The sequence below is a fragment of the Vulpes vulpes genome, chromosome 9 (assembly GCF_048418805.1).
Source record: "Vulpes vulpes isolate BD-2025 chromosome 9, VulVul3, whole genome shotgun sequence".
Classification (NCBI taxonomy): domain Eukaryota; kingdom Metazoa; phylum Chordata; class Mammalia; order Carnivora; family Canidae; genus Vulpes; species Vulpes vulpes.
The window spans coordinates 38655377-38678959 of NC_132788.1; the positions used below are offsets into that span (position 1 = coordinate 38655377).

General features: G+C 41.5%; 1 protein-coding gene across 7 annotated transcripts in view; it reads left to right on the top strand.

Moving 5' to 3' along the window:
* The window catches only part of LOC112918518 (phospholipid-transporting ATPase IB), a 579220-nt gene that overhangs the window by 90316 nt on the left and 465321 nt on the right, over positions 1 to 23583 (top strand). For 3 of the 7 annotated variants that reach the window (XM_072719837.1, XM_072719843.1, XM_072719842.1), the window contains exon 2: positions 4573 to 4717. In XM_072719837.1, the coding sequence (XP_072575938.1) occupies positions 4617 to 4717 (101 nt within the window). In that variant the 5' untranslated portion in view covers positions 4573 to 4616. Of the gene's footprint in view, positions 1 to 3759; positions 4267 to 4572; positions 4718 to 23583 lie in introns of those variants that run through there. The other 4 variants (XM_072719838.1, XM_072719840.1, XM_072719841.1 and 1 more) reach the window with 4 other exon arrangements.

The window sequence follows — 23583 nt, forward strand, 5'->3', positions numbered from 1 at the left end:
ACCAACTTAAATGTTGCCATGAAGATGTTGCACTGTTGGGTCTGGCTTCCCTGAGTGTGGGTTGTGGCATCTAATGGCACCTGTGCTAGAGGCACCTAAAACCCTGTCCCCCACCCCAGGGTGATCTATAAGTGAATACATATTTATTCTTCCTCTTTAACCTTACTCACTCATCTGTCTTAAAGGGAAAAAATAGGTTCTCTGTGAGCACCCTTACAGTATTGGTTGGCATTTCTGGTTATTCAGGGGTGAGTCATGGAACCCCTGGCTAGGGTCTAGGAGGGGACTTTACCCAGAACCCAGGGAGTTGTCGGGATAGTTTCTGTTGCTCTCCATGAAATTGCTTCATCTTTATTCCAAAAGAAGGCCTTTATTTCCCTGCCTACTCCATGGGTAGAAGATGGCCATTAGAGACCCGGAGTGTATATATTAATAGAGCAGCCGCATGTAGAAACCATCTTCCTTAAGTCCCCCTTCAAAGTTTCCAGAAGACTCCTAATGGTCTAGCTTGGGCCAAATAATTGTCCCCTGTGCAAAGAGCTGTGAATGTATGAAGGGGACTGCATTTTTAGACCTGTCTGGGGGTTCCCTGGCCTGTATGTAGGAGGGGAAAGGTTCAGTTACCAGACAAGGGAGTCTGAGGTTCATTAGCTGGGTAGGCAACCTCAATAAAGGGCTACATTAGCCCTTTATTTATCTGTGTTTACAGACTGCCTACTGTGTGCCTGGTATTTTATTCAGGATGATGGTGCTAGAACCATGAGCAAGGCAATATTCCTGCCCTCGTGCCCTTGGCCAGCAGCTGTCTTGTCTGCATTTCTATTTTGTAATAGGCAAGCTTAGTGCTTGTCCATTTGCCTACTCTTGTTTCTCTTTATCCTTTTTTCTTTGGTTTCTTTCTCAACAGATATTTATTGAACTCCCACTGTCTGCTGACACTGTGCTTGTTTATATGGGGGAGTTGTAAGCATCTCCTCTAATTTTGCATGGTGGTATTTTCAAAATGCATTAGCTCAGAATTCATCTCATGAGTCTGAATTTGAAACCTTAGTCATAACGTGCTTCACTATATATGGTATAGTGTTTTCTTTAGGCGATACATTTTCAACAGATGTGTGATATTTTGAAAAGATTAAGTTTTTCTCCAAAGCAGGATTGGGTCAAGATGAGGCCACTGAGGTAGAAGACAGTTATCAGAGTTGTAGGGAGGGGGGAACTATAACAATTGCTACCTAGAATAAAACTCTAGGGCTGGCCCTGTTGTAGTGTAGAAAGTGGCCTCATGCATGGTAGGTGCTTGGGAGATATTATTTCATGTAATTCTATCACTAATTGTGTAATTATCTTGCACCCCAATATTTGTTATCCAACACTTAAATTCTTGTTTGGGAAAACTGGTTCCATTCTCATTTCTATCAGAAATGCTTTTTTTTTTTTTTCTGGCCCACACATTCAATCCAAAAAAAGTCTTGCAGGGTTTTCTTTTGAGATGGTTCTCCTGTCTATTTTTTTTTCTTTTTACCCATTCTCCATTTAATTTTTGCTTTTTAATGTCTTGCTTCTAGATGTAGAATTAATTTCCCACCTGGACCTCCTTATCTGCAAATTCTCCCCTCTTTCTGCTCCTACTTGTATATCCCTGCCAGGTGCACTTGTTCCCTGCGTGGAGACTTTCTGGGGCTTCATATGACCTTCAGGATGGAGTTGAAGCTTCTTTGCCTGGCATTGAAGTCCTTCCCAGTCTTTCCCCCCTCCTATCCCTCAATGGCCCTCCCCTCTCCTCCCTGCCAACCTGAGCTTTCCTTCTATTTCCCACTCTGGACCTTCAGTGCTGATTTTAAGTTTGTTTATTTTAATTGGCTTCTTATACATCTTGTCTACTTGGGCTTTGGCTGAAGCTCTTTCTTGTTCTCACCCCAACTGTCTTTGTCCTCCTCTTTCCTAATAGAAATCTTACCCATACATTAAGGCTTTTATATCCGTCCTCAAACTCTGTTCTGACCAGCTCCCCTCAAGCACAAACAGGCTGCTGACTCCTGACCCTCCTTAGCGCCTTCAAGCCTGATCTTAGTCACTTGTCATAAACCGTGGCTTACCGGTAACCATGGTTATACTTTAGCACCTTAAAGTTTTTGAGAGCAGGAACCAGGTCTTTTATTTTATTTTATTTTTTTTGCGTTCCCAGCAGCATTAACAAGTGATTCTCAACTGTGGCTGCCCACCTATAAGCCTTAGGTAACATTATTATTATGATTATGATTATGATTATGATTATTATTATTACTATTTTTAAGTAGGCTCCATGCTTTTAAGTAGGCTCCAGTGTGGGGCTTGAACTCACAACCCTGAGATCAAGACCGGCGTTGAGACTAAGAGTCGGCATTAAACCAAGGGAGCTAAACTGAGGGAGTGACCCAGGCCCCCACCTCTTAAGTTACTTTATTTTATTTTATTATTTTTTTAAAAAGATTTTATGTATTTATTCATGAGAGACACACACAGAGAGAGGCAGACACATAGGTAGAGAGAGAAGCAGGCACCATGCAGGGAGCCCCATGTGGGACTCCAAGATCACACTCTGGGCCCAAGGGAGGTGCTCAACCACTGAGCCACCCAGGCATCCCTTAAGTTACTTTAAAACAGAGTAAAACAAGTCGGAATCTGTGGGGGTTGGGCCCAGGATCTAGTTCATTATGGGAGCTCTCTTAGTGGTGATAATGTGCAGCCAGGATAGAGAGCCACTGAGTGAACACAGTCTAAGCAATGAACTATTCTGACCCATACGAGTATATGGCATTTGAGCCCTCTGTGCATATCACTGCATCTCTGCCTGGAGAATTCAAAGTGACCCTTGATAAGACTTGGGTGCAAATGGTTTATTCAACTAGCAAACATGAATGCCCATTATGTGTCAGGCACTGTTGTAGGTGCCGATATGACTGTAGTGAACAAAACATGTCCTGTTGTCCTGGAGCCATGGGAAGACAGACTGTAAATAAATAATGTCAAGTAATGATGATAAATGCTGGAGATAAACAAAGAGGGATAAGTGGGCAGGGAGAAGAGCAATATTTTTATATAGGGAATATTTTGAAACTAGCCTATCTACCTTAAATCAGAAAATGCTTTAAAACCTAACCTTAAAACAAAAACAAAAACAAAAACAAAAACCTGACCTTCTCTGACTGAAGTGAGCTCTCAGGCCAGCCAGTCTTGAAGTGAGGACTTCTGCTCCCTGCTGCCCCTTGTCACTAAGCAGAGGGCCGAGTAGTCCCCTGTGAAGCCAGAGGAGCCTGGGAGAGTGGAGGCTGGAGGCAGGGAGTGAGGATCTGAGGTTGGAGTCCCTAAATGGGGAACAGCCAGGGTGCTGTGACCAGGGACCTAGCTATGAATACTCTTCAGGGTACTATGTCAGCTCTCAACCGATTTGATTTCATGTTTTGGTTGTCCCTCTCTTGTGATAAAGATTATAATAGGATTATAATCTCTTTAAAACGATGACATACTTAAGTAGCCAAGACATTCTATTCCAAGATTTTTCTCTGTCAGTGAATATTCCTTGTAGCTGTGAAGTAGATGTTTATTGAAATGAGATGTCCAATATTAGAGTGAAAATACACGCAAGGAAAAGGAGAGAAGGCTGCCTCTGCAGGGGATTTATTTTTCTGTGATCCTGTACTTCGGACACCCCTCCCTGAAGGTCCCTTCTAGAGGTGGGTTGCCTCTTGTGAGGAGGGACAGACGTTGTAGCTGAAGCATGTGTGTCCTCAGGTGTGGTAGTGTGAGTAATGGGTGTGCCATTATTCTCCATGCAGACACCTCCCTACCTGAAGGTTGTGGGGAGGTTGAGCTCACAGAAAGCCTTGACTATAGAGCTGAAATCAACTCTTAAGGAGACAGACTTGCTTGTATCTTGACCACAGACGCCTCACCGGAGCCATAAATGAAAGATCCCGCACCCCCCCACCCCCACCCTGAGCTGGGATTGGTAGCGCTACCGCTCGCTCGCAGGTGGCCGGGCGCCCCTGGGGGAGAGAGGAGCCGGGGCGCTCGGGCCCGCGGTGGAGCCGAGCCATCACCCTGAGGGTCGGGCATCTCTCGTTTGTAGGGCACGGCGATGTGCTTTCTCCATCCTTTTATGCGGCGACTGAAATGCAGGGCGCATCCCCTCTGCTGGTATCTTTGTCCTAAGCGCAGTCAAAGCCGCCCGAGAACCGGGCTGCGGAGCGCAGTCCCTGGACCCAAAGGGGGAGCCCGCCCGGGCAGGTGGGGGTTGGGGGGGAGGCCCCAGCCGGGCCTCGCGCCGCAGCCGGGCGGGGGGGGGGTGCGGGGCGGAGTCGGCGGCGGGAGAGCTCCCCGCTCGGCGCCCCGGGGACCCGGGCGGGGGCGGGGCGAGCCGGGAGCAGCTGCGGCGGCGGGTCTCCAGGGGGAGCCACGGTACATAGGCGCCCGGCCTCGCCCGGAGCATCCTTCCCCGGGGGCCCCGCCCGCTAGCCCGTCGCCCGCGTCCGCCGCTCCCGCCCGGCCTGACTTCTTTGTGTTCGGTTCCCTGCCCGCGCCCTGTCTCTGCAGGACCTGTTCGTCCTTCTTCGGGCTACAGGAAGGCGGAGGATGAGATGTCCCGGGCCACGTCTGTTGGAGACCAGCTGGAGGCGCCGGCCCGCACCATTTACCTCAACCAACCGCATCTCAACAAATTCCGTGACAACCAGATCAGGTAGGGGAAGGCGGCGGGCAGACGCGGGGCAGGTGGCGGGCAGGTGGCCGGGCCCTCCCCGCCGCGCGGCCCCGCGCCTCTGTCTGCAGCCCCCTCCCTCCCCTCCCCTCCCCTCCCCTCCCCTCCCCTCCCCCGCCCTCTGGCGCCCGGCGGTCCCTCTGCCTGCGCGTCGGTGGGGTCGGGTGGGTACAGCCTTTATCAGGTCTCCGTGGGATCCCTTCTGGCCTCGGGCTCGCCGTGAGCCCCGAGGAAGTTTTTATTCTCGTGTTCCTGACAAAAATGAGGTCTCTTATCTTCTCATCCCTGGGCTCCCTTCCAAGAATTTCTCCTAGACCTGTTTTAAGCCAGATGATAGCTCTCCTTATCAATTTGCAGACCATAATATGGGGGAATGCTTTATTTTTATTTATTTATTTATTTATTTTTTTGGTGGTGGTGGTGGTGGGGAATGCTTTATAAAGGAATCCCATAGGTCACGGGGACTCGCATTCAGCCCTCAATGGTCCCCAACATTGGTTATGAGGTCTCTGTTTGCTGGGAAACTTTGCCCAGAGTTACCTTCCATCCATCTTTCTGTTAACATGCAAGTGTCTGCTTTTTGCTGGCTACTGTGTCCAATGCTTTATTTTTACTAGATCAAGGAATCCTCGTAACCTCTCGAAGGCATTACCTTCAGATCAGGAAACTGAGGTAGAAAGATGTTCAATAATGTACTGGTCATGTGGTCATGTGGCTACTAACTAGCAAGCTGTGAGTAGCAACCACCTTTTCTGACTACTATAGCTAAAATTCTTTCTGCTGTGCAAAGCTAGATCTTTAGGCATGGGTGTTAGTACTTTTTCAAATTTCATTTAAACTTTCTGACTTAGACAACTTTATGTGAGTGACTTCAGAGGATATACTTCTGTGAGTGGCTCAGAGCATCATGCTCAGGTGTAGAGAAGTTAAATGATCAGGTTACACGTAGATTATCGACAGGCTTGAATTTCAATCCAGTGTTTCTTGAAAGCCCTGATTAAAACTTCATTGCATGTTTAAGTATTCCACTACAGCATTAGCACTTACATAGGCTGCTTAGGCTGACATCTTTATTGAAAAAGGATTGGCTACTGGGCATGACTGTAGCTTGATAGAATTTATGGTAGAATAATGATGCATTTTATATGGAGATGATACCTTAATTTATTAAGGGAGTATTAGATTATCCTGGCTTTATTTTGGATTTTAGGAATGACCATTAGGGCACATTCTTCACCTAAAAGTGTAGCCTAGAAGAGTAGCTGAGGTGCCATTCAAGAATGTGTGGGCTTGGTTTAAAATACAGAGCAGCACCCACAATGAGTTACTACTTCACACACTCACATGGCTCTAATAAAAAAAAAAGATAACAGGCATTGGGTGTTGGTGAAGATATGGAGAAATTGGAGCCCTCCATATCTTGATAATGGGAATGAATAATGGTGCAGCTGCTTTGGAACACAGTTTGGAAGTTTCTCAAAAGGTTAAATGTAAAATTACCATGTGACCCACCAATCCTCCTACGTATATCTACCCAAGATCAAGGAGAACCTATGTGCATACAAAAACATGTACACAAATGATCAGAGCAACATTATTCACAGTAGTCCTGAAGTGGAACAACCCAAATATCTATCAACTGATGAATGAATAAATAAAATGTGGCCTATCCATGCAATGAAATACTATTGGCCATAAAAAGGAATGAAATACAGATACATGCTACGATAGGGGTGAGACTTAAACATTTATAAAATGAAAGAAGCCAGTCATAGAAGGCCTCACTCATTCTACCTACAGGAAATGTCTAGAGGCAAATCCATTGAGACATATATTAGTGACTTTTAGGGCTAGGAAAGCGGGAAGAGGTTGAGAAATGGGAGTGACTGCTAATGTACATGGGGTTTCATTCTGGGCTGGTGATTGCACAACTCTGTGAATACACTTAAAACCATTTGGAATCCTGCATTGCCAATACAGTTCCATTTCTTCATACCTTATATATGTTTCAATTACTTTTAAAAAGATGGAAAGGTTACTTTAAAAAGGATTTTATCTTGTCTCTTTTTTGCTCGATTTGGGATTCAAGAGATTTATATGTAGTACCGCTTTTTTCACTATATTATGTGCTTTATAAACAGTAAATGTATTAGGCCAATATATATATATATGTATACAATATATGTATTTATGTACACACTAAATAAGAAGGATATAGAATTGAAGATTTTTAAAAAATCTTAGGATATTTTCAAGTAGTACTTTATCTTAGTTCTTCTTAATGTCTTTGACTTTGGTATTCATTTAAGCATGCTTAAAGTTGGGAAAATAAGGGTCTTTGTTTTGTTTGAATTATATGGAAGATAAAGATTTTTAAAAGTCTTGATAATGTGGCTGCACTACATTAGTGCAAAGCTGACTTTTGAGGCTGATTTTATTATCTGACTTTTTCAACTGGCTACCTGTTGTATAGTTTCAGTTGTACTTTATTGGAGTCAGAGAGGAATAAGTATGGAAATAGACATACAGTGGGGTTGGCCAAGAATAAAATAGGTAGACACCAACTATTCTATTTAAAGTCTTGTATAGGAATATAATTCCATTAGTTAAAATATATCATTAAATATTAAAATTCATATAGTTTCTAAGTTCATGGCTTATACTGTGAACATGACATACTCAGACCCACTGAATAGGGTCTACAAAATTAAAATGTGGCCCTTGCTATTTTGTAAAATGGCTTTTGAGTATTCACTTCACCTCAACTCTATATTTAGGGGAATTACTAATGGTAATGTGAATTCTAGTTCATTAAGGAACTGATTATAAAACTTCTTGACATTAAAGCTTAAGGATTTTGCAAAATGTTGAGCCACATTATTTTTGTACTTTAATATTGCTGAGGTCAAGTCTTATAAAAATATTGTCTTTTAAAAAAATTTTTATTTATTTATTTGACAGAAAGAGTAAGAGAGCACAAGCAGAGGGAGCAGCAGAAGCAGAGGGAGAAGTGGACTTTCTGCTGAGCAGGGAGCCCAATGTGGGGGCTCAATCCCAGGATCCTGAGATCATAACTGAAGCCTAAGGCAGATACTTAACCGGCTGAGCCACCCAGACACCCCAAAACATTAATTCTTTTAATAACACTTTTAGGGATCCGTGGGTGGCTCAGGGGTTTAGCACCTGCCTTCGGCCCAGGGGCGTGATCCTGGAGGCCTGGTCTGAGTCGGGCTCCCTGCAGGGAGCCTGCTTCTCCCTCTGCCTGTGTCTCTGCCTCTCTCTGTGTCTCTCATGAATGAATGAATAAGATCTTAAAAACAAACAAACAAACAAACAAAAAACACTTTTAGTCTTGGCCATGAAAATTTGCAAAAGTTGATAAAGCTATACAAAGGACTACTTTCATAAAAGGAAGTTGATAAATTATTTTTTTTCTTAATTTTTCTTGAGAAAGGGTTAAGGCTTTGTTTTTTGTTTTTTGTTTTTCGTTTTTTGTTTTTGAGGCAGGGACATGGAGTATTTATCCTGGATTTTTTGCTTCTAAATCAGTTTTTGAAAAGAAGGGAACAGGGGGACAGATTAGACTCATTCTAGTCAAGGAGTCAAGGGTGCTGACTTTGTGGCTGCTCTACACCTCAGGAGGCTGGTGTTCTTACTTCCACACTCCAGGCCCTTTATGGCTCAGAGCCTTGGATCATGGCAGTTGCTCTGTGACTGCATTTACGGGCACCTGGCACTTTGACTTCAGAAAAGAGATCAGAGTTTGCTAAGGAGGGATGTGGTTGTCCAGCATTGGGGAAGGTTGGTGAGGGGCTGAATGGTACAATTTAGGACAGGCAGTGAAAATCTAGGGCTATTGTTTCAACTAATGTATCCAATAAAGAGGCTGGGTCTGGTGAGGAGGAGTAAGGTCACTGCTGGAGTTGACTGTGGCCTTGGCACCCCTGGGGGAATATCAGACACGGTAACTCCAAATCCCAAGCAATACCTTGAAATTCCAGGAGGATCTGCCCTGTGTCAGTAGATGTCTCTTTAAACCCTGTTCTTGTTCTTGACACTGAAAATAATAACACTAGTGATTGATTTGAAGCTCTGGTAGGTGTAAGGTGTAAGTCAATTTTAGAATTATTGAAGCCAGTGAATTTTGATTATTGTAATCATGAGAAAATAGGTCTTTTTCTCCTAAGCATTGATTTTTCTAGGGCCTTAATTATGAGTAGTAATTAATGGAATATTATAATGTACATACAAACATGTGTAGGATTCTGTATATGTCCACCTAACAAGATCCCTTTTTTTCTGGTGTACAATCTCCTTGTAAATATTTATAATAGCTTTATTGAGATATGGTTTACATACCATGTAATTAATTTACTAAAGTATACGCTTCATTGCTTTTTAGTGTTTTTCAGAGTTATACAACCATCACTACAGTCAATTTTAGAACATTCTCATCACTTCCAGAAGAAATCCCATACCCTTTAGCTGCCCTCTTCCTACCTCTTCTTCCAGCCCTGAGCAACCACTCATTTCCTTTCTATCGCTGTAGATTTCTCTATTCTGGACATTTCATATGAATGCTATTATTTCCTCTTAAGTGTTTTAACTTAAATATTAAATGCTTATGGAAAGCTTATTATTTAGAGCAACCTGGTGGTGAATCTTTAATTTCGTATATCTAAATTTTAAATAATGATTAAAATTAAATTTTTTTTTTTTCTGGAAAATACCTTGAAACTTGCTGATCAAGAAACAAGGATTGAAAATTGTTTCAATCAAGATCAGGTGTATGCAGTCCTTTTATGTGACTATCAGCATGTCATTTGAAATAGTTCCAAGGCCGTGAGGCAGTTTGAAGTGAGGTCTTCAAAGCAAGTTAGGAATGTTTACAGATACTATATTTCAAATGAATCATTTAAGGTGGGAGTTCTAGATGACAAAAATCTTCATTAAAGCAATAATTTGAGCTTTGTCAAGCTTTGCATTTCTTCTTGGTTTGTCTTAAAGGAAAATTGCTTAATATTGTTTTTGCTAAGATAAGTTTAAAATGGAATTTTGCCTTTCTAGAAAAAGGAATTGAGCATTGTGTGGTAGGTTTGAGAGTATCAAAGTTTTATGGTATTGTGCTGGGATCCTAATGTTTGAAGGTGCATGTTTGTCTTAAGGAACGAGGGGCACAGAATCTTGAGATGCCAGTTTGTGCTGGAATAGCCATGATAGATGACATACATTATTCTAGATCTAATATTACTGAGTGCTGAAAGGATGGAGGATTCTCTTCCAAAGCTTGAAGAATTTAGGTAGCATCTGGTTGCAACACTTAAGCTTTTAAAAGCTTAATGGAAACAATGCTAAGGTCCTAAAAAGAATTATAACTTCCTTTTGATTCATGTAAAGATGATTGTTTGAAAAAAACAAACTTTAGTTTTTATTCCTGTCAAGACTGGCAAAAGTAAAATGTGTAAAATATTCGTCAAGAGTAATTTGTGGGGCACCTGGGGGCTCAGTCAGTTAAGCATCTGCCTTTGGCTCAGGTCATGATCTCGGGGTCCTGGGATCAAGCCCCATATCAAGCTCCCTGCTTGGCGGGGTTTCTGCTTCTCCCTCTCCCTCTGCCCCTCTCCCGACTCATGTTCTCTCTCAAATAAATAAATAAAATCTCTTTAAAAAAAGAGTAATTTCTGTTGAGAGCACTCCTGTTACCTACCTCAAAACAGCTTCAAGGTGTTCTATGTACACTGTTTTTATTGACTTATTTATGTATTTTTTATTTGTGTATATTGAAGATGTACAACATGATTTGATGTGTGTATACATAGTGAGATGTTTAGTCAAGCTAATCTCATCTCCTCACTTAGTGACCATTTACTCATTTCTTCACTTTTTAGTTTCGAGGTAGATACACTTGGTTAATCTCCAAACCAGGCGCTGTATTTTCTGCACATGAATGTCACTGCATGTTGGGAGTTCTTAATTTGTACATACCAGCAGCAACTAATGCCGTAGAAGATTCTTGCTATTAGAATGTTATCAAGTTTACACCCTTGGACGAGGCTTTTGAGGCATGGTACAGGTAAAAGTATTCAAATTGAGGAAACTTTAGCACTGTATTTCAGGTAACCATTGAAAGCATGAGCTTTCCTGAGGTATATTTTTAGAGCAGAAATGCGTATCAGCCTTGGGCCAGTTTTGTATTTGATGTTTGTAGAGAAGCAGCACGTGTCTAGGAAAACAGACTCACATGATAATTTCTTTATCAAGCTGACCCTTGTATGGATGGATAGGGAGCATACCTTGAATTCGGTCCAAGACACATCTATGCCATTCTTATTGATGAAAGTAGGTAAAGGCATTTGGCTTGAGAGTTTCAGTTAGTAATTTATTTCCCTTCTCCTCTACTCTCAAATTTTATCAAGTCTTACTGCCTTCTGTGAGCTTGTGAGCATTTCTGATTCTTACCAATACAAAGAATTGAATATCAGGATTTGTGAAAAAACAGGTTAAAATTGAACCAGAAGTAGAGGAGACTAAGGACCTAGGGCAACTAAATGTAGTGTGAGTTCTGAATCAGATCTTGGAGCAGAAGAAGTACATTAGTGGAGAAACTGAACTTTGAATAAATGGTGTAGCTGGATTAGTATTGTGCCAGTGTTATTTTCATATTTGTCTTAGTAATTTTTTTGAGGTAGGTGACATCCAGTGTTATTAGTTTTGATCCTTATGCTTATGGTCATATTAACCTTTTGGGGAACCTGGGTGAAGGGTATATGGCAACTCTTTGTACTATTTTTGTGACTCTTCTGTAAAGACAGTTACCTCAAAATATTTGAAAAACTAACCAGAAGTGTCTGGGAGAATAGGAACTGAATACTATAGTCCTGTCTTTGTGTTGGTGCTTTGGGACATGTTTGGGTCCTCTGTTGGAGACAGACATAGCTTTGAAGGGTTGATGGTCAAGTATACTGGACCCATCTCTTGACATGTTTGTTGTGCTAATTAGATGGGAGAATACTTACTCCTTGGGTGTCAAACAACATTCCTTTGATGACAACACTGAGAGTCTGTTTGCATAGCATCTGACCTACTTGTACAGAAGTTGAAAAGTAGGTAGCAAAGAAAATGCAGAAAAGTCTGTGGTCAGAGTTTAGTCACGTGAGCCTTTGTATAGTTCTCTAGAAAGTAGCATCTAAGTGCTTATTCCACTTAGTGGCTGAGTCACTCAACAGACAGCAAAAGCTTACTCAGAAATGCTAATCAGCATCCCTTTCAAGAGGGACAATGCTTACAGAGAACAAAAGGAGAGGTCTGACCATTGTTGGGGTCAGACATGCAGGGCTGTTTTACAAAGAAATTTCCTGAAATCCATGAGGTTGGGTTTGATCATTTAAATGCTGATCGACCCTTTTCTCTTAAAGCAGCTCTTGAATTCTGTATTTTTAGCTACCCTTCCTGATTTATATTACATACAATTAAAAAAGGATTTGGGGTTGAATTTGGGATGTTGCTGGTCATTTTGAGAATTATTCTATATATCTTTGGTATTTGTTACATAAACTATCACTCCAAAGGAGTGTTGGCCAGTTTTAGTTTCAGGACTGCCTGAGAGAAGACATCCACTTGAGAGTGGGCTTAGTGTTCTCATCGAAGTTCTAGGTTTAGGTCCATGGTCTCCAGACTGTTTTGATCACATGTCCCATTAGTAAAACACCATGAAACTTTAATATGTATATTAAGTATCTGTACATATATTACTATCACTAGTTTTTATCTCAAGACTTAACATGTATTTACGAAGGTTCTCAGTTAAGAATTAGATGTAAATCTATGTTAATAATTTTTTATTATTTTGAATACTTTTGGGTGACTTAATCAGATTTCATTAAATTGTCCCAATGTTTAACCTGGTAGAATGGATTTGAAGAGCTTTTATTAGAAAGGGGACTATCAGGTCAGTTTTTGTGTTTTTGTTTGTCATTTGCTTATTTTCAATCTGTGGTTAGTTTCATTGCATGATTCTTAAGCCACTTGTCCTTGCGAGGGTTAGTTGAGCTGAAGTTAGCTAAATTACTCCATATACACACCTAACTGGACACAGAAATGGAACTATGTAGTAATAAGTGGAGCGAACAGACAGGAGAGGGTACCACTGTCACTCCCTCATTAGTCCTCTGAGGTTGCTGTGAGTATGTCTTCTGAGGTTGCCGTGAGTATACATAGCCTAGGTGGCTTGAACAACATTCTCTCCTGATAATAAGCACTGTTTTCCCTGCAGTTCTAGAGGCTTGAAGTCCAAGACCATGAGTGGCAACATGGCCAGGTTCTGGTGCATGCCCTCTTCCTGGTTTGTAGATAGCTGCTGCCTTGCCATGTGCTCATGTGGTGAAGTGAGAGACCTGGCTCTCTGGTGTCCCTTCTGATAAGTGCATGAAGCCCATCATGGGGCCCCACGCTCATGACATCAGCTCCACTTCATCACCTCACAGAGACCCCATCTCCAAGTTCTGTCACATTGGGGGGCAGGGCTTCAACGTATCAATTTTCAAGGGACACAATTTAGTTCATTGCACCACCACCAACTCCCTCTCTCCTCCTTTGAGAGCTTTCCCTCAAACCACATTACATAAGACCATGTTGGGGCACCAGTGCCAATCCGTTCAATAAACATTAAATCTTACTTGTTTGGAAGTGCATATACACATAAAGCTGATGACCTCTTCCTGCCTTCTACTTAGGAACCACCAGTTTTAGGTTATCTCCAAAGAAGATATCTGGTCTGACCCATTCTGGTTTTGACTTCAGACCCCAGCAGCACTGAGACTGGTCACAGCAGTGAGACTTAGCACCATATCTGGCCCTGCATTTGATACATACTAGAAATGCACCTCATTCCCTTTTACCAAGCATACTTAATTGGGGCTGGGTGCTTGGCTGTGCTGCAGGGAGAGGCAGGAAGCAGAATGGGGGGAAGCTTGCAGGTGGGTGATTGGTGAGCTGGGCTGGAAGAGAAGTTTGAGGTCAGCCTGAAAGACAAGGTGTGGTTCATGTGGGGAGGGCATCCTTGGCATGGGGCACAGCACATGTGAAGGTGCAGAGAAGTAGAAAAGCCGAGTGTGTGTCTTTCCAGCAAGGATGTGGAAGCAGTCAGGGATGATGGATGATATGCTCTGAGAAGCCTGGCTACTAGAGATGGGTTAGGTGTAGCCAGGAGAAGCTTTGAAAAGCACAGTAAAGTATTGTATTTGTGTTTGAGAACCTTCCAGCACGCTGTGGTATTTAGGGCAGAGTTTGGTGTTGTAATTGTCCGAGGTGAGGTGTGGGGCTGTAGTGTCTTAGAAGCACAAGTCTTAGAAGCACTAGGGGTGGTCAGATGGGAGGTCATGAGTGTGTGGAGGAATAGATAGGCATGGTCCTCGGGGTTCCGGTTTGGTGACAGAGAAAGTGCTAACAATGTTTCTCATATTCCTGAGGGTTTTTTTTTCTAAACTCTACTGAACTGAGTTAGGGCAAGGTCAGTGACCTCAAAATAGCACAAACTTCCCTTTTGCTTAGTTACTCCACTCCAGGGGATCAGAGGTATATGTGGTGACCTCTGTTGGCTGAATCATCAAGGCATAGAGCTATCTTTTTGTCTTCCTCTTTCAGCAAGGTGGGAGTGGCATCAGCTCTACCAGAGTCATTTCAGCTTCTGACAGATCTTTCTCTACCTTGAGATAATGTTTGATTCCAAGATATTTGACTCAGTAAGCAGAAAGTATAGTGCTGTACCTCATAGACTGGTAGGAATTTGATGAGAATATGTGTGTGTGTGTGTGTGTATAAAACCCAAAGTGTATATAGATATACTGTGGTGGTAACCAAGGTGGTATTAGGTATACTGTGTGCAAAGAGTAGCTGAAAATCTTAGTTATCACTAATGTTCTTTTATACAACTTACGTTGCTCACTATCCAATTATATGAGAGCCAGAACATAACTGGGAGAGGGAGGGGAAGGAAGGTGTACTTGAGTACTACCCTACGTAAGGGACTAAAGGTACTTGAGGAGTGAACATGCAAGTTAAAGAATAACAAGGTGGATTTGGGGTGTGAGGGGCTTCTGTATATGTTTCCTGGTCTGCAACTTCTACAGGCAGGCATGCTGTACTGAGAGCATAAGACAGGGCTGAGATGTGTTCATGTGTATGTGCATGTGCGTGCGCGTGTATATCATCATTACATTAAGAAATGACAGCTGCTTTTGGCTGTATGGAGAGAACAGAGTCAGGTTCTCACTAAACTCATTGAGGCATCCACTTGCAACCAAACACCAATGAAGATTCTTGACCACAGAATGGTGAAAATCATATTCCTGGTCCAAATGGAGAACTAGAATGTTATGGAGTTATGAACATAGAGTCTGTATCTTTCTCTCCCTCCCTTTCCTTCCTTCTTTCCTTCCTTGTTCTGGACAGTCAGCTTTTCAGCCATTTGGACTCTGCTTCGAGTCTCCCTAAGAAATGCTGTGTATCATATTTAATTTGAACACTTCATTGTTATTCAATTATATAAAGGAGTATTCTTATCCAATCAAAAATATTACTCCTTTCTTTGTATTCCAGGAAAGGTGGAGGTCTTGAAAGTATTACTGTCTCATATATGAAATGCGTTTCCAAAGCTCTGACAATTTAAAAATAGAGCTCTTTATTTTGAGACAGTAAGGTTGTTTGCTGAGTAGTATCGTAATTACTTACCTAGTATTCCGTCTTTGTTAAAACTGCCTCATATTAATTTTTAATGTTACCTTTATAAATTAGAGTTCCTTAATCACTCTATTGTTGATGTATCAGTTTAATTATTTCATATAATGACTATGCCAAGGGCAGACAGAGACATTCACTTCTCTCAGTATTACTGTTTTGCCTGCTACCAGTTGTCGGTTTCAATGACATTTATATTTTTATAAAGTTTTGTTTACTACATAAGCCGAGACATTATGAGAGAAATAATTTTAAATACAGGAGGGAGTGTGTGTGCCATATCACTGGTATTCTCGATATGGAGATCTTGACCTGGGTTAGCCATATTTGTAAGCCAAGCATTTGTAGAGATTATAAAGTCGTAGAACTACAAAGCAAAAATAAACTAATGAGAGGTTCCTACTAATGCTTTGACCAGTTTTCTTCCCCCACTGTTTAAATGTATTCCCACATATACATACCCTGAAATTCTTAATGCTCATAATTCATTTGTCCTACAACATGAACATGTGTCTATTTTGGGAATGCATTAATTTACCTGGTAAACCAGTCTAGACCATACTCAGCTGATGGGGAAGTTCTTCCTTTACAGTGAGGCTTCTTGTGATTCCCATGTGTAAAAAGCAGCAACTGGCCCATAAGCAGCCATAGTTTTAGTCACTATAATAAAATATTCTAATATTACATCTGAATTAGTATTGATGAACTGTCATGCATTTAATAGTGCCCTTAATGTTTAGTTAATAGTCATAGACTCATCTGTAGAGATAAGGTTTTTAGTATCGTTTGAATTTTGGGAAAATGCTGAGATAGCTGGATGTGGTCAGTCAGCAACTGACAATATTTCCATGTGTTTCTCTTCTAGTTTCTTAGGACCACGTATTTCTAGTTTTGGGTCCATTTGCTAGTATTTTCTTTGGGTGGTACAAGGGCACAGCACAATGTTTCAAAAAATACTTTATCATATGTCACATACTTAATTAGACAAGCTGTTTTTAATACAGTGTTAGCATTTGCTTGAGAGTAAAGTAAGTGTCTTATAGAAATCAGCCCATCATATTTAAGGATTTTTGAATAGTAGACTACTTTAGAAGGAACTTAGCAGACTTTGATTTTAAATCCTAATACTTACATAAATAGTTGGAAAATATTGATTTAACATTCTTCACAGTCCAATGTTTTCTCACACAGCAGTTGAAGATAAATTGGTTTTTGAACTATTGTGCCAAGGGACCTCATGATTTTTGATATTTTGAGATATTACCAGTAGAAAAAAAAATATAACAACTGGGGTACTTGGCTCAGCCAGTTGGTGGAGTGTGCAATCTTGATCTTGGGGTTGTGAGTTTGAGTCCCATGTTGGGTATTGTGATTACTAAGATCTTTAAAATATATAATATCTGGCCTTTTAAAGAAACCCCTATGCTATTTATTTTCTGAAAATACATTGAGTATTTAAAAAAATTAGAACAGCCTACAAGTGAGTCCATATACATTCATGGAATAATTTTTATGAGATAATAGAGCTGTGGTTGAGTTCTATAAGAGTGCTGTAGCTATGTAGTAACTTCTAAGATGTACTCTCTGCTTGTTGAGGTTAAAGATAGTATCTGATAAAAAGTGCATTGTCTTAAAATCTTTTTGCCAAGGTTTATGTACCTAAAAACTATCAAGTGTATTTTTGTGGAATCCTCATAAAATATTATCCGTGCTGATTATTCACTTTTGCCCTCAATTTGTCATTCTTGTCATGTTTGCACTCCACAGGCTGTGCTGTGCTTCTCCTTTCCTGTTGCATGAATGTAAAAGTCACTCGGTTGGTGAGACCCCAATTGATGGTTCACTTTTTCTAAACCTTGCATTACATAAGAAAAATCTAACTTTATTTGGTCTGGGGCAAGGCTGATTTCTAGGGGAAATTAACACTCTAGGGGATTTTATTAAAGATGGTCCTCATTTCTAGTCATCTCCGTCCTACAGTGCATATTTCATAGGATTATTGTGAAGATTAGTTAAGTGAGTTAATATGTATAAAGCACTTTGAACAGTGCCTGGCTGAGTGCTCTGTAGCTTTTGAAGTTACTGTCATTTGTATTTTAGATTACATGTTTGGCAATAACTCTCTCACCAAACTTGCTACATATCACTTGAGTTAAAAACAACCAGGTTTTGAATTGCACTCATAGGGATTAAAAAATAATGTGCAAATTGAGTAGAAGGAGTGTATTTAAGGAACAAACACATTCTCTTTTTGCAGCAGCCGGATTAACTTTAGTATTTGCCTGAGGTTATCATGGATAATTTTAAATTGTTCAGTATTTACTGGAAAAATAGCAATGGAATAAACTAGCAGTGTAAACTGTTTTGTGTGTTTCTTTTTTTTTTTTTTAATTGCCAGAGGGGGAAGGTAATTGGGTGAAGTAAAAGGGTAAAGGAAAATTGGTGTAGAAGTCTTAACTCCACCGGTGACTAGCTGAATGACTTTTCACCTGTAATTTCTCTGAGCCGTGTTTTCTCACTTGTTGAGTTGGAAGCAGACTTTCTTTGATGGCTTGTCATGTAGTGAAATGAGGTTATAAATGTGAAAATGTGTAGAATGTACTGTACCAGGATATTGTATATCCCATCTTCCATAACCTGGCAGATAGGCTTATTGCTCTTTTTAATGGTGGTAAATACATACGACATGAAAGTTACTATCTTAACCATTTATGAGTATAGAGCTCAATACTATTAAGGACATTCGCATTGTTGAGTTACCAATCTTCAGAACCCTCTTCATCTTCTCACAGTGAGACTTAATGTCCTTGAAACAAGTCCCCATTCCCCCATTTAGCTAGCTGCTGGTGACCACCATTCTCCTTTTGGTTTCTATGAACCTGATACTCTGGGTACCTCATGCAGTAGTCCTGTTGCTTTTTGAGATCGCAATTCTCCACCACTATGGGGAGTTCTGGTTCTCTAGCAAGTGGTCAGTTTCTATTCTTTAATTCTTGTTTGATTTATCTCCTTGCTTGCTGTGTACCACAGTAAACACCATTAAAAAGACAGATCTAAAGGTTTAATGGAAATTCATATTATTTTTTTCCCTCTCCACTTCAGCAGTGTGGTTGATTTTATCATGCCCATCCTTCCCACCCTCCTGGGAAAGGTGAGAGATTCTGGGACCAGGAGAACCAGAGGGCTGAGGAGGGAATGTGGTGGTAGGGATGGGCAGGGGGTTGGCATGGGGTTTTAAGCCAGATCTGCTTTGTCAAGTAGGTGATTTCTATGGCACTGCTTCAGGCTCTGACTTCTTCACTCCTACCATGACCACTGGCCTCCACACCCTTTTCCCTTCCATCTAGATTGTTGGAGGTTACGGGTCTGCAAGTGGTCAAGGTGCTATGCTTGTCCCTGTTCAGTGACCATTGCTACTTATTCTTTTGTCTTTGGTAAGACACATGAGGCTGGGATGCCTGGGTGGCTCAGTGGTTGAATGTCTGCCTTTGGCTCAGGTCATGATCCCGGCATCCAGGGATCGAGTCCCGTATCGGGCTTTCTACATGGAGCCTGCTTCTCCCTCTGCCTGTGTCTCTGCCTCTCTCTCTCTCTCTGTGTCTCTTATGAATAAATAAATAAAATCTTTATTTTAAAAAAGGGCACGTGAGGCTGTTCTCCTTCTTTCCACATTGACTGTCCCATGTCCCCATATCCCTGCTCATCCGGCATTCTGGCAGCAGGGAGTACTCCTGGGCCTTGACTCACAGTAATTTCCCTAGAGTGCTGTCTTCTTCTACAAAGCTTTTCCACCTAGTAAGATCTGTCTTTTAAGGCTCAGGTCTCCTATCTTGTAAGCATTTTCTTCTTGCCCTGCGTCCACATCCTTTACAGGTTGAGCAGCTCCTATACAGCTGCGCACAGCTTTGCACAGACTCTTGTTGTGGAACTTAGCAAGGTGCATTGTATCTATTTTTATGTCTCTGACTCGCCAGCTCTGCTGTATCATCCTTGATGGCAAAGTCTGTCTGTTTTATGTTGTGTTCTCCCAGCACTGAGCACAGTTCTGGCCAATAGGAAATGGAAAATCTTGGCCAAATGACTTTGCCCTACAGGTGAAGGTCAGAATTGCACAGAAAATAGGACTTGGCTTAATGTGTTGTTCTAAGATTTCCCTTCACACTTAATTGCTTATTGAACAAAGCAGAACCCCCAAAGCAGTTACTTAAGCCTCAAAAAATTGATGTATTGCGTGGTTTGGATGTGCTTTTATAAATAAAGTACTCTTGCAAGGGGGCCGCTGAGTTAAATGCTTTTAATGTCATTTCTTCAGATTTAACAGATTGATGTCTGCCCTCAAATGCAGGTGCCTTTGGGACTTAATGTGATTGCTGGCATCCTTAGTCATTTGTATCAGTTGAAGTTTAAGATTTGTTCATTCATCAAATTTATTTTTAGTACCTAGTACACACCAGTCACTGTGTTTGGTCTTGGGGGTATGGTAGCGGGAATGCAAGGCAGCTGTATTTATGATCCTAATTCTCTTGTTACTATTTTTTCTCCTCTTTCCCCATAGTTCTCTTTAGCTTTTTGGGTAGGTTTGAGAAAGAGAACTTAGAGAACACATGTGTAGCCGCCCCCCCCCCTCCCGCTTTTGAGCCCAGGCCCTCAGCCTCTTAAAAGAGGAGTTACAGGACAGAAAGTCAGAGCAATGTTCAGGCATGTTCTCCTCAGCCATAGGTGGGGCGTGCCATTCCTCAAGGGCTTGCCCTGTTTGTACTTTCATTCCCATGGCACTTTCTCTTAGGCCCACTTTGGGATGCAGACAGATCCCAGGCTAGAGAGACAGGGCTCCCGCACCTGAACCTGCACCCCCCTAACAAGAGGTCAAAAGGGAGGTGTGGGCTAGGCTGAGCTACTCTTGGCAGCTGGTGTTCTCACCTCACAGCTGGGGAAACTAAGAAGAAGAGGTTACATGACTTGCCCAAGACACCACAGGCTGCCCAGGACTTGGGAGTGACCTACCTGAGGTGTAAACAATGAAACTGCCTGAAAGTCAGCATGCCTTTTATTATCCTTGTGCACCAGAAACTGTAAGCAAGGTTGGCAATAAAAATACTCTCCCTCAAAACGTCTTCAGTTGAACTGAGTTAAACCATTGCCCTGTTTTTTGTTTGTTTGTTTGTTTTTTGTTTTTTGTTCTTTACAGATTTTATTTATTTATTCATGAGAGACACAGGGAGAGATAGAGACATAGGCAGAGGGAGAAGCAGACTCCCTGTGAAGAGCCCGATGTAGGACTCAATTCTGGGACCCTGGATCACTACCTGAGCCAAAGACCGACACTCAACCACTGACCCACCCAGGTGCCCCAATTGCCCTGGTTACTGTTAATCTGAAAGATTTTATATGTAGGTGTATAGTATATACATATATATGCTTCAAATGAGTATATTTTTGTTTTAAATAGGTTTTGTACTCTAGATAGAAGTCATTTAGCAAATCCAGGTAACCCTCTGGCCCCCAGTATACATAGACTATGTGTAATAATCTTAAAATTGGGGCACTTGGGTGGCTCAGTCAGTTAAGTGTCTGCCTTCAGCTGAGGTCATGATCCTGGGGTCCTAAGATCAAACTCCATGTCAGGCTCCCTGCTCAGTGGAGAGTCTGCTTTCCCTCTGCCCCTCTCCATACGCAGTCTTGTGCTCTGTTTCTCTCTCAAATAAATAAAGTTTTTTTTTTAAATCTTAAAATTGAACTTTTTTTCGTAATTGTTCATGGTTTTGTTTCATTTCATTTTTACTTTTTATAGAGAGGGGAAGTGGGGCAGGGGAAGAGAGAATCTCAAGCAGGCTCCATGCACAGTGTAGAGCCTGATGCAGGGCTCAGTCTCCCAATCCTGAAGTCAAGATCTGAGCTGAAATCAAGAGTCAGATGCTTAACTACCAAGCAGCCCTATTCATGGTTTTAAAATAAAAAACTCAACGAGGGCAGTAAAATGTAACATTAATGGTATTATTTAGTAGTTGTCTAAATTACACCTTTTGTAGACATTTTGGTTTTGTTAAATTTCATTTACTATTTTCTTGATAGTTATTGACATAAATATCCCAGTAGCCTATGACCAAAGGATTAAAGTTTGAACTTTTATGGTAGAAAAAAGATTTAATAAATAGTTTTGCTTTTTTTTTTTGTGCTACAATAAAAATTTATTGATATGATTACATAAAATTTAATATAGACAATGTGTGGTATCTGGTCTTTTTTTCCTGGTAAAGTTTTGTTTTTATTTCACGATTGTTACTGAAAGTAATTTTGTGTATTAAGGAAGGGAATGTTTTAAAAGAAAAACAAACCAAACCATTCTCCTCCAGGTGTCAGACACATTGGTAGGTGGATCACTGCCTGCAGCTGACATCATGGTGAGCCAGCCTTGAGCCTTGACCTGGCTCTGGGCTTTCATTAACCATGGAGCTGCAATTCCCCCTGCCCCTGTGTACGTATATTTAGATGTAGCACCCTATCTTCCAGGCCTCGGTTTCCTCCAGACCTTTTCAAGGCCTCTTCCAGTTGTGAAATCCTGTGGCTGAATGGATCCTAAGCTGGGGGACATGGCACGAGTGGAACAGTGTTTAGGTTGACCTGTTGGCCAGCTCTTGCTATAACACCCTCCACTCCTGCTGATCCAGTGTCCAATGCAGTGGCAGCCAGTTTCTCTTGCCCGTTGGCAAAAGTTCAACTTAGTTCATGGATGTGGTCATCTCTTCTCTGCTGCTTTAATCTCTGAGACTAAGCGTGAGGGAGTTATTCTAGGTTTCCCTCTGCACTTGGCAGGAAGATGTATTCTCTATAGGATCCAAAGTTCATTTGTCAAGGCTTCTTAATTACATTTTCCAAGTCTATATTCTTAGTCTATTCAATTAGTCTAGTAATAACATTAATCTCTCGTTACAAGGTTTTTGGTCAATTTGCTTATCATTTTTGTTTTACATGGTTTTCCTGCTGCATAATTTAATACATAGAATTTGTCCTGCTGGTGGTAACATGGCTATAATTAGTATTTTGGCCTTTGCTTGTTATTTTGGTCTTAAATTTGATTGTATGTTAATATTACTATTATAGCTTTTGCTTGCTTTTTTTTCACATTTGTGTTGTATGGTTTTGCTCATAAATATTTCTGTATCGAATAACAGAATCCCTTCAGAGATCCTTTTTCCATTCAGGAGGGGCACTTGACTTATTTTCATAACTTCTTGACCATTCTGTTATTTTTGTTTGCTTACTTTTTCCTTGACTCTTGGGCTTGGTTGATGGAATTCATTGTGGGATTACTAAACCAAGAAACTGGGGGTAGAGCCATCCATTTTGGCCACATTGACCTTGCAGTCTGTGAGCTAGGACTCAGGCAGCTGTGTCCAGAGAGGCCCTGTGGTAGAGGTTGGGATTGGAAGTGGATTCAGTGACCGTGGGCATAATAGTGGTAATTTGAACTATGGAAGTGGAAAAGATGGGTTGGGATGTTGAATAAAGCCAAGGACAGAGCCTTAGGGAAGATCCCTGTTCAGGGATCCAGCAGTGAAAGAAAAGGAGCCATCCAGGATGGAGGTGGAGAAAAAGAGGGCTGCAGAAGCCCAGGATGGCCCCTCAAGATGGGAAGTAATGGTGTCAGATGTGGGCAAGAATCCCTCCATTGTGACATTCTGGTCATTGAGTGATTTCTGTTAACAAGAGTGTCAGAAGCCAGGTCATGGTAGGTTAAAGGTTAAACGCTAAGTGGAGAGATGGCAAGGTAGAATTGTCTTCTTGGATGAAGTTGGTAATGAAGGGAGATGTGGAAAAGCTGAAAGAAGCAGAGAAAGGGAGATATTTTAAGAACTGTCTTTTTTAAAAAAGAACTGTCTTGCTGAGAGTGGTGGAGAAGGGAGGTAGGATGGACTAAGGATATTGGGCCTGGGATGTCAGATCCAGAGCTTGGGTACAGAGTGGATTTGTTCCCTTTCAAAGATAGGAGAAGGGCTCCTGGGTGGCTCAGTGGGTCAAGCATCCAACTCTTGGTTTTGGTTCAGGTCATGATCTCAGGGTTGTGAAATTGAGCTCCATGTTGGGCTCCGCACTCAGTGAGAAGTCTGCTTGTG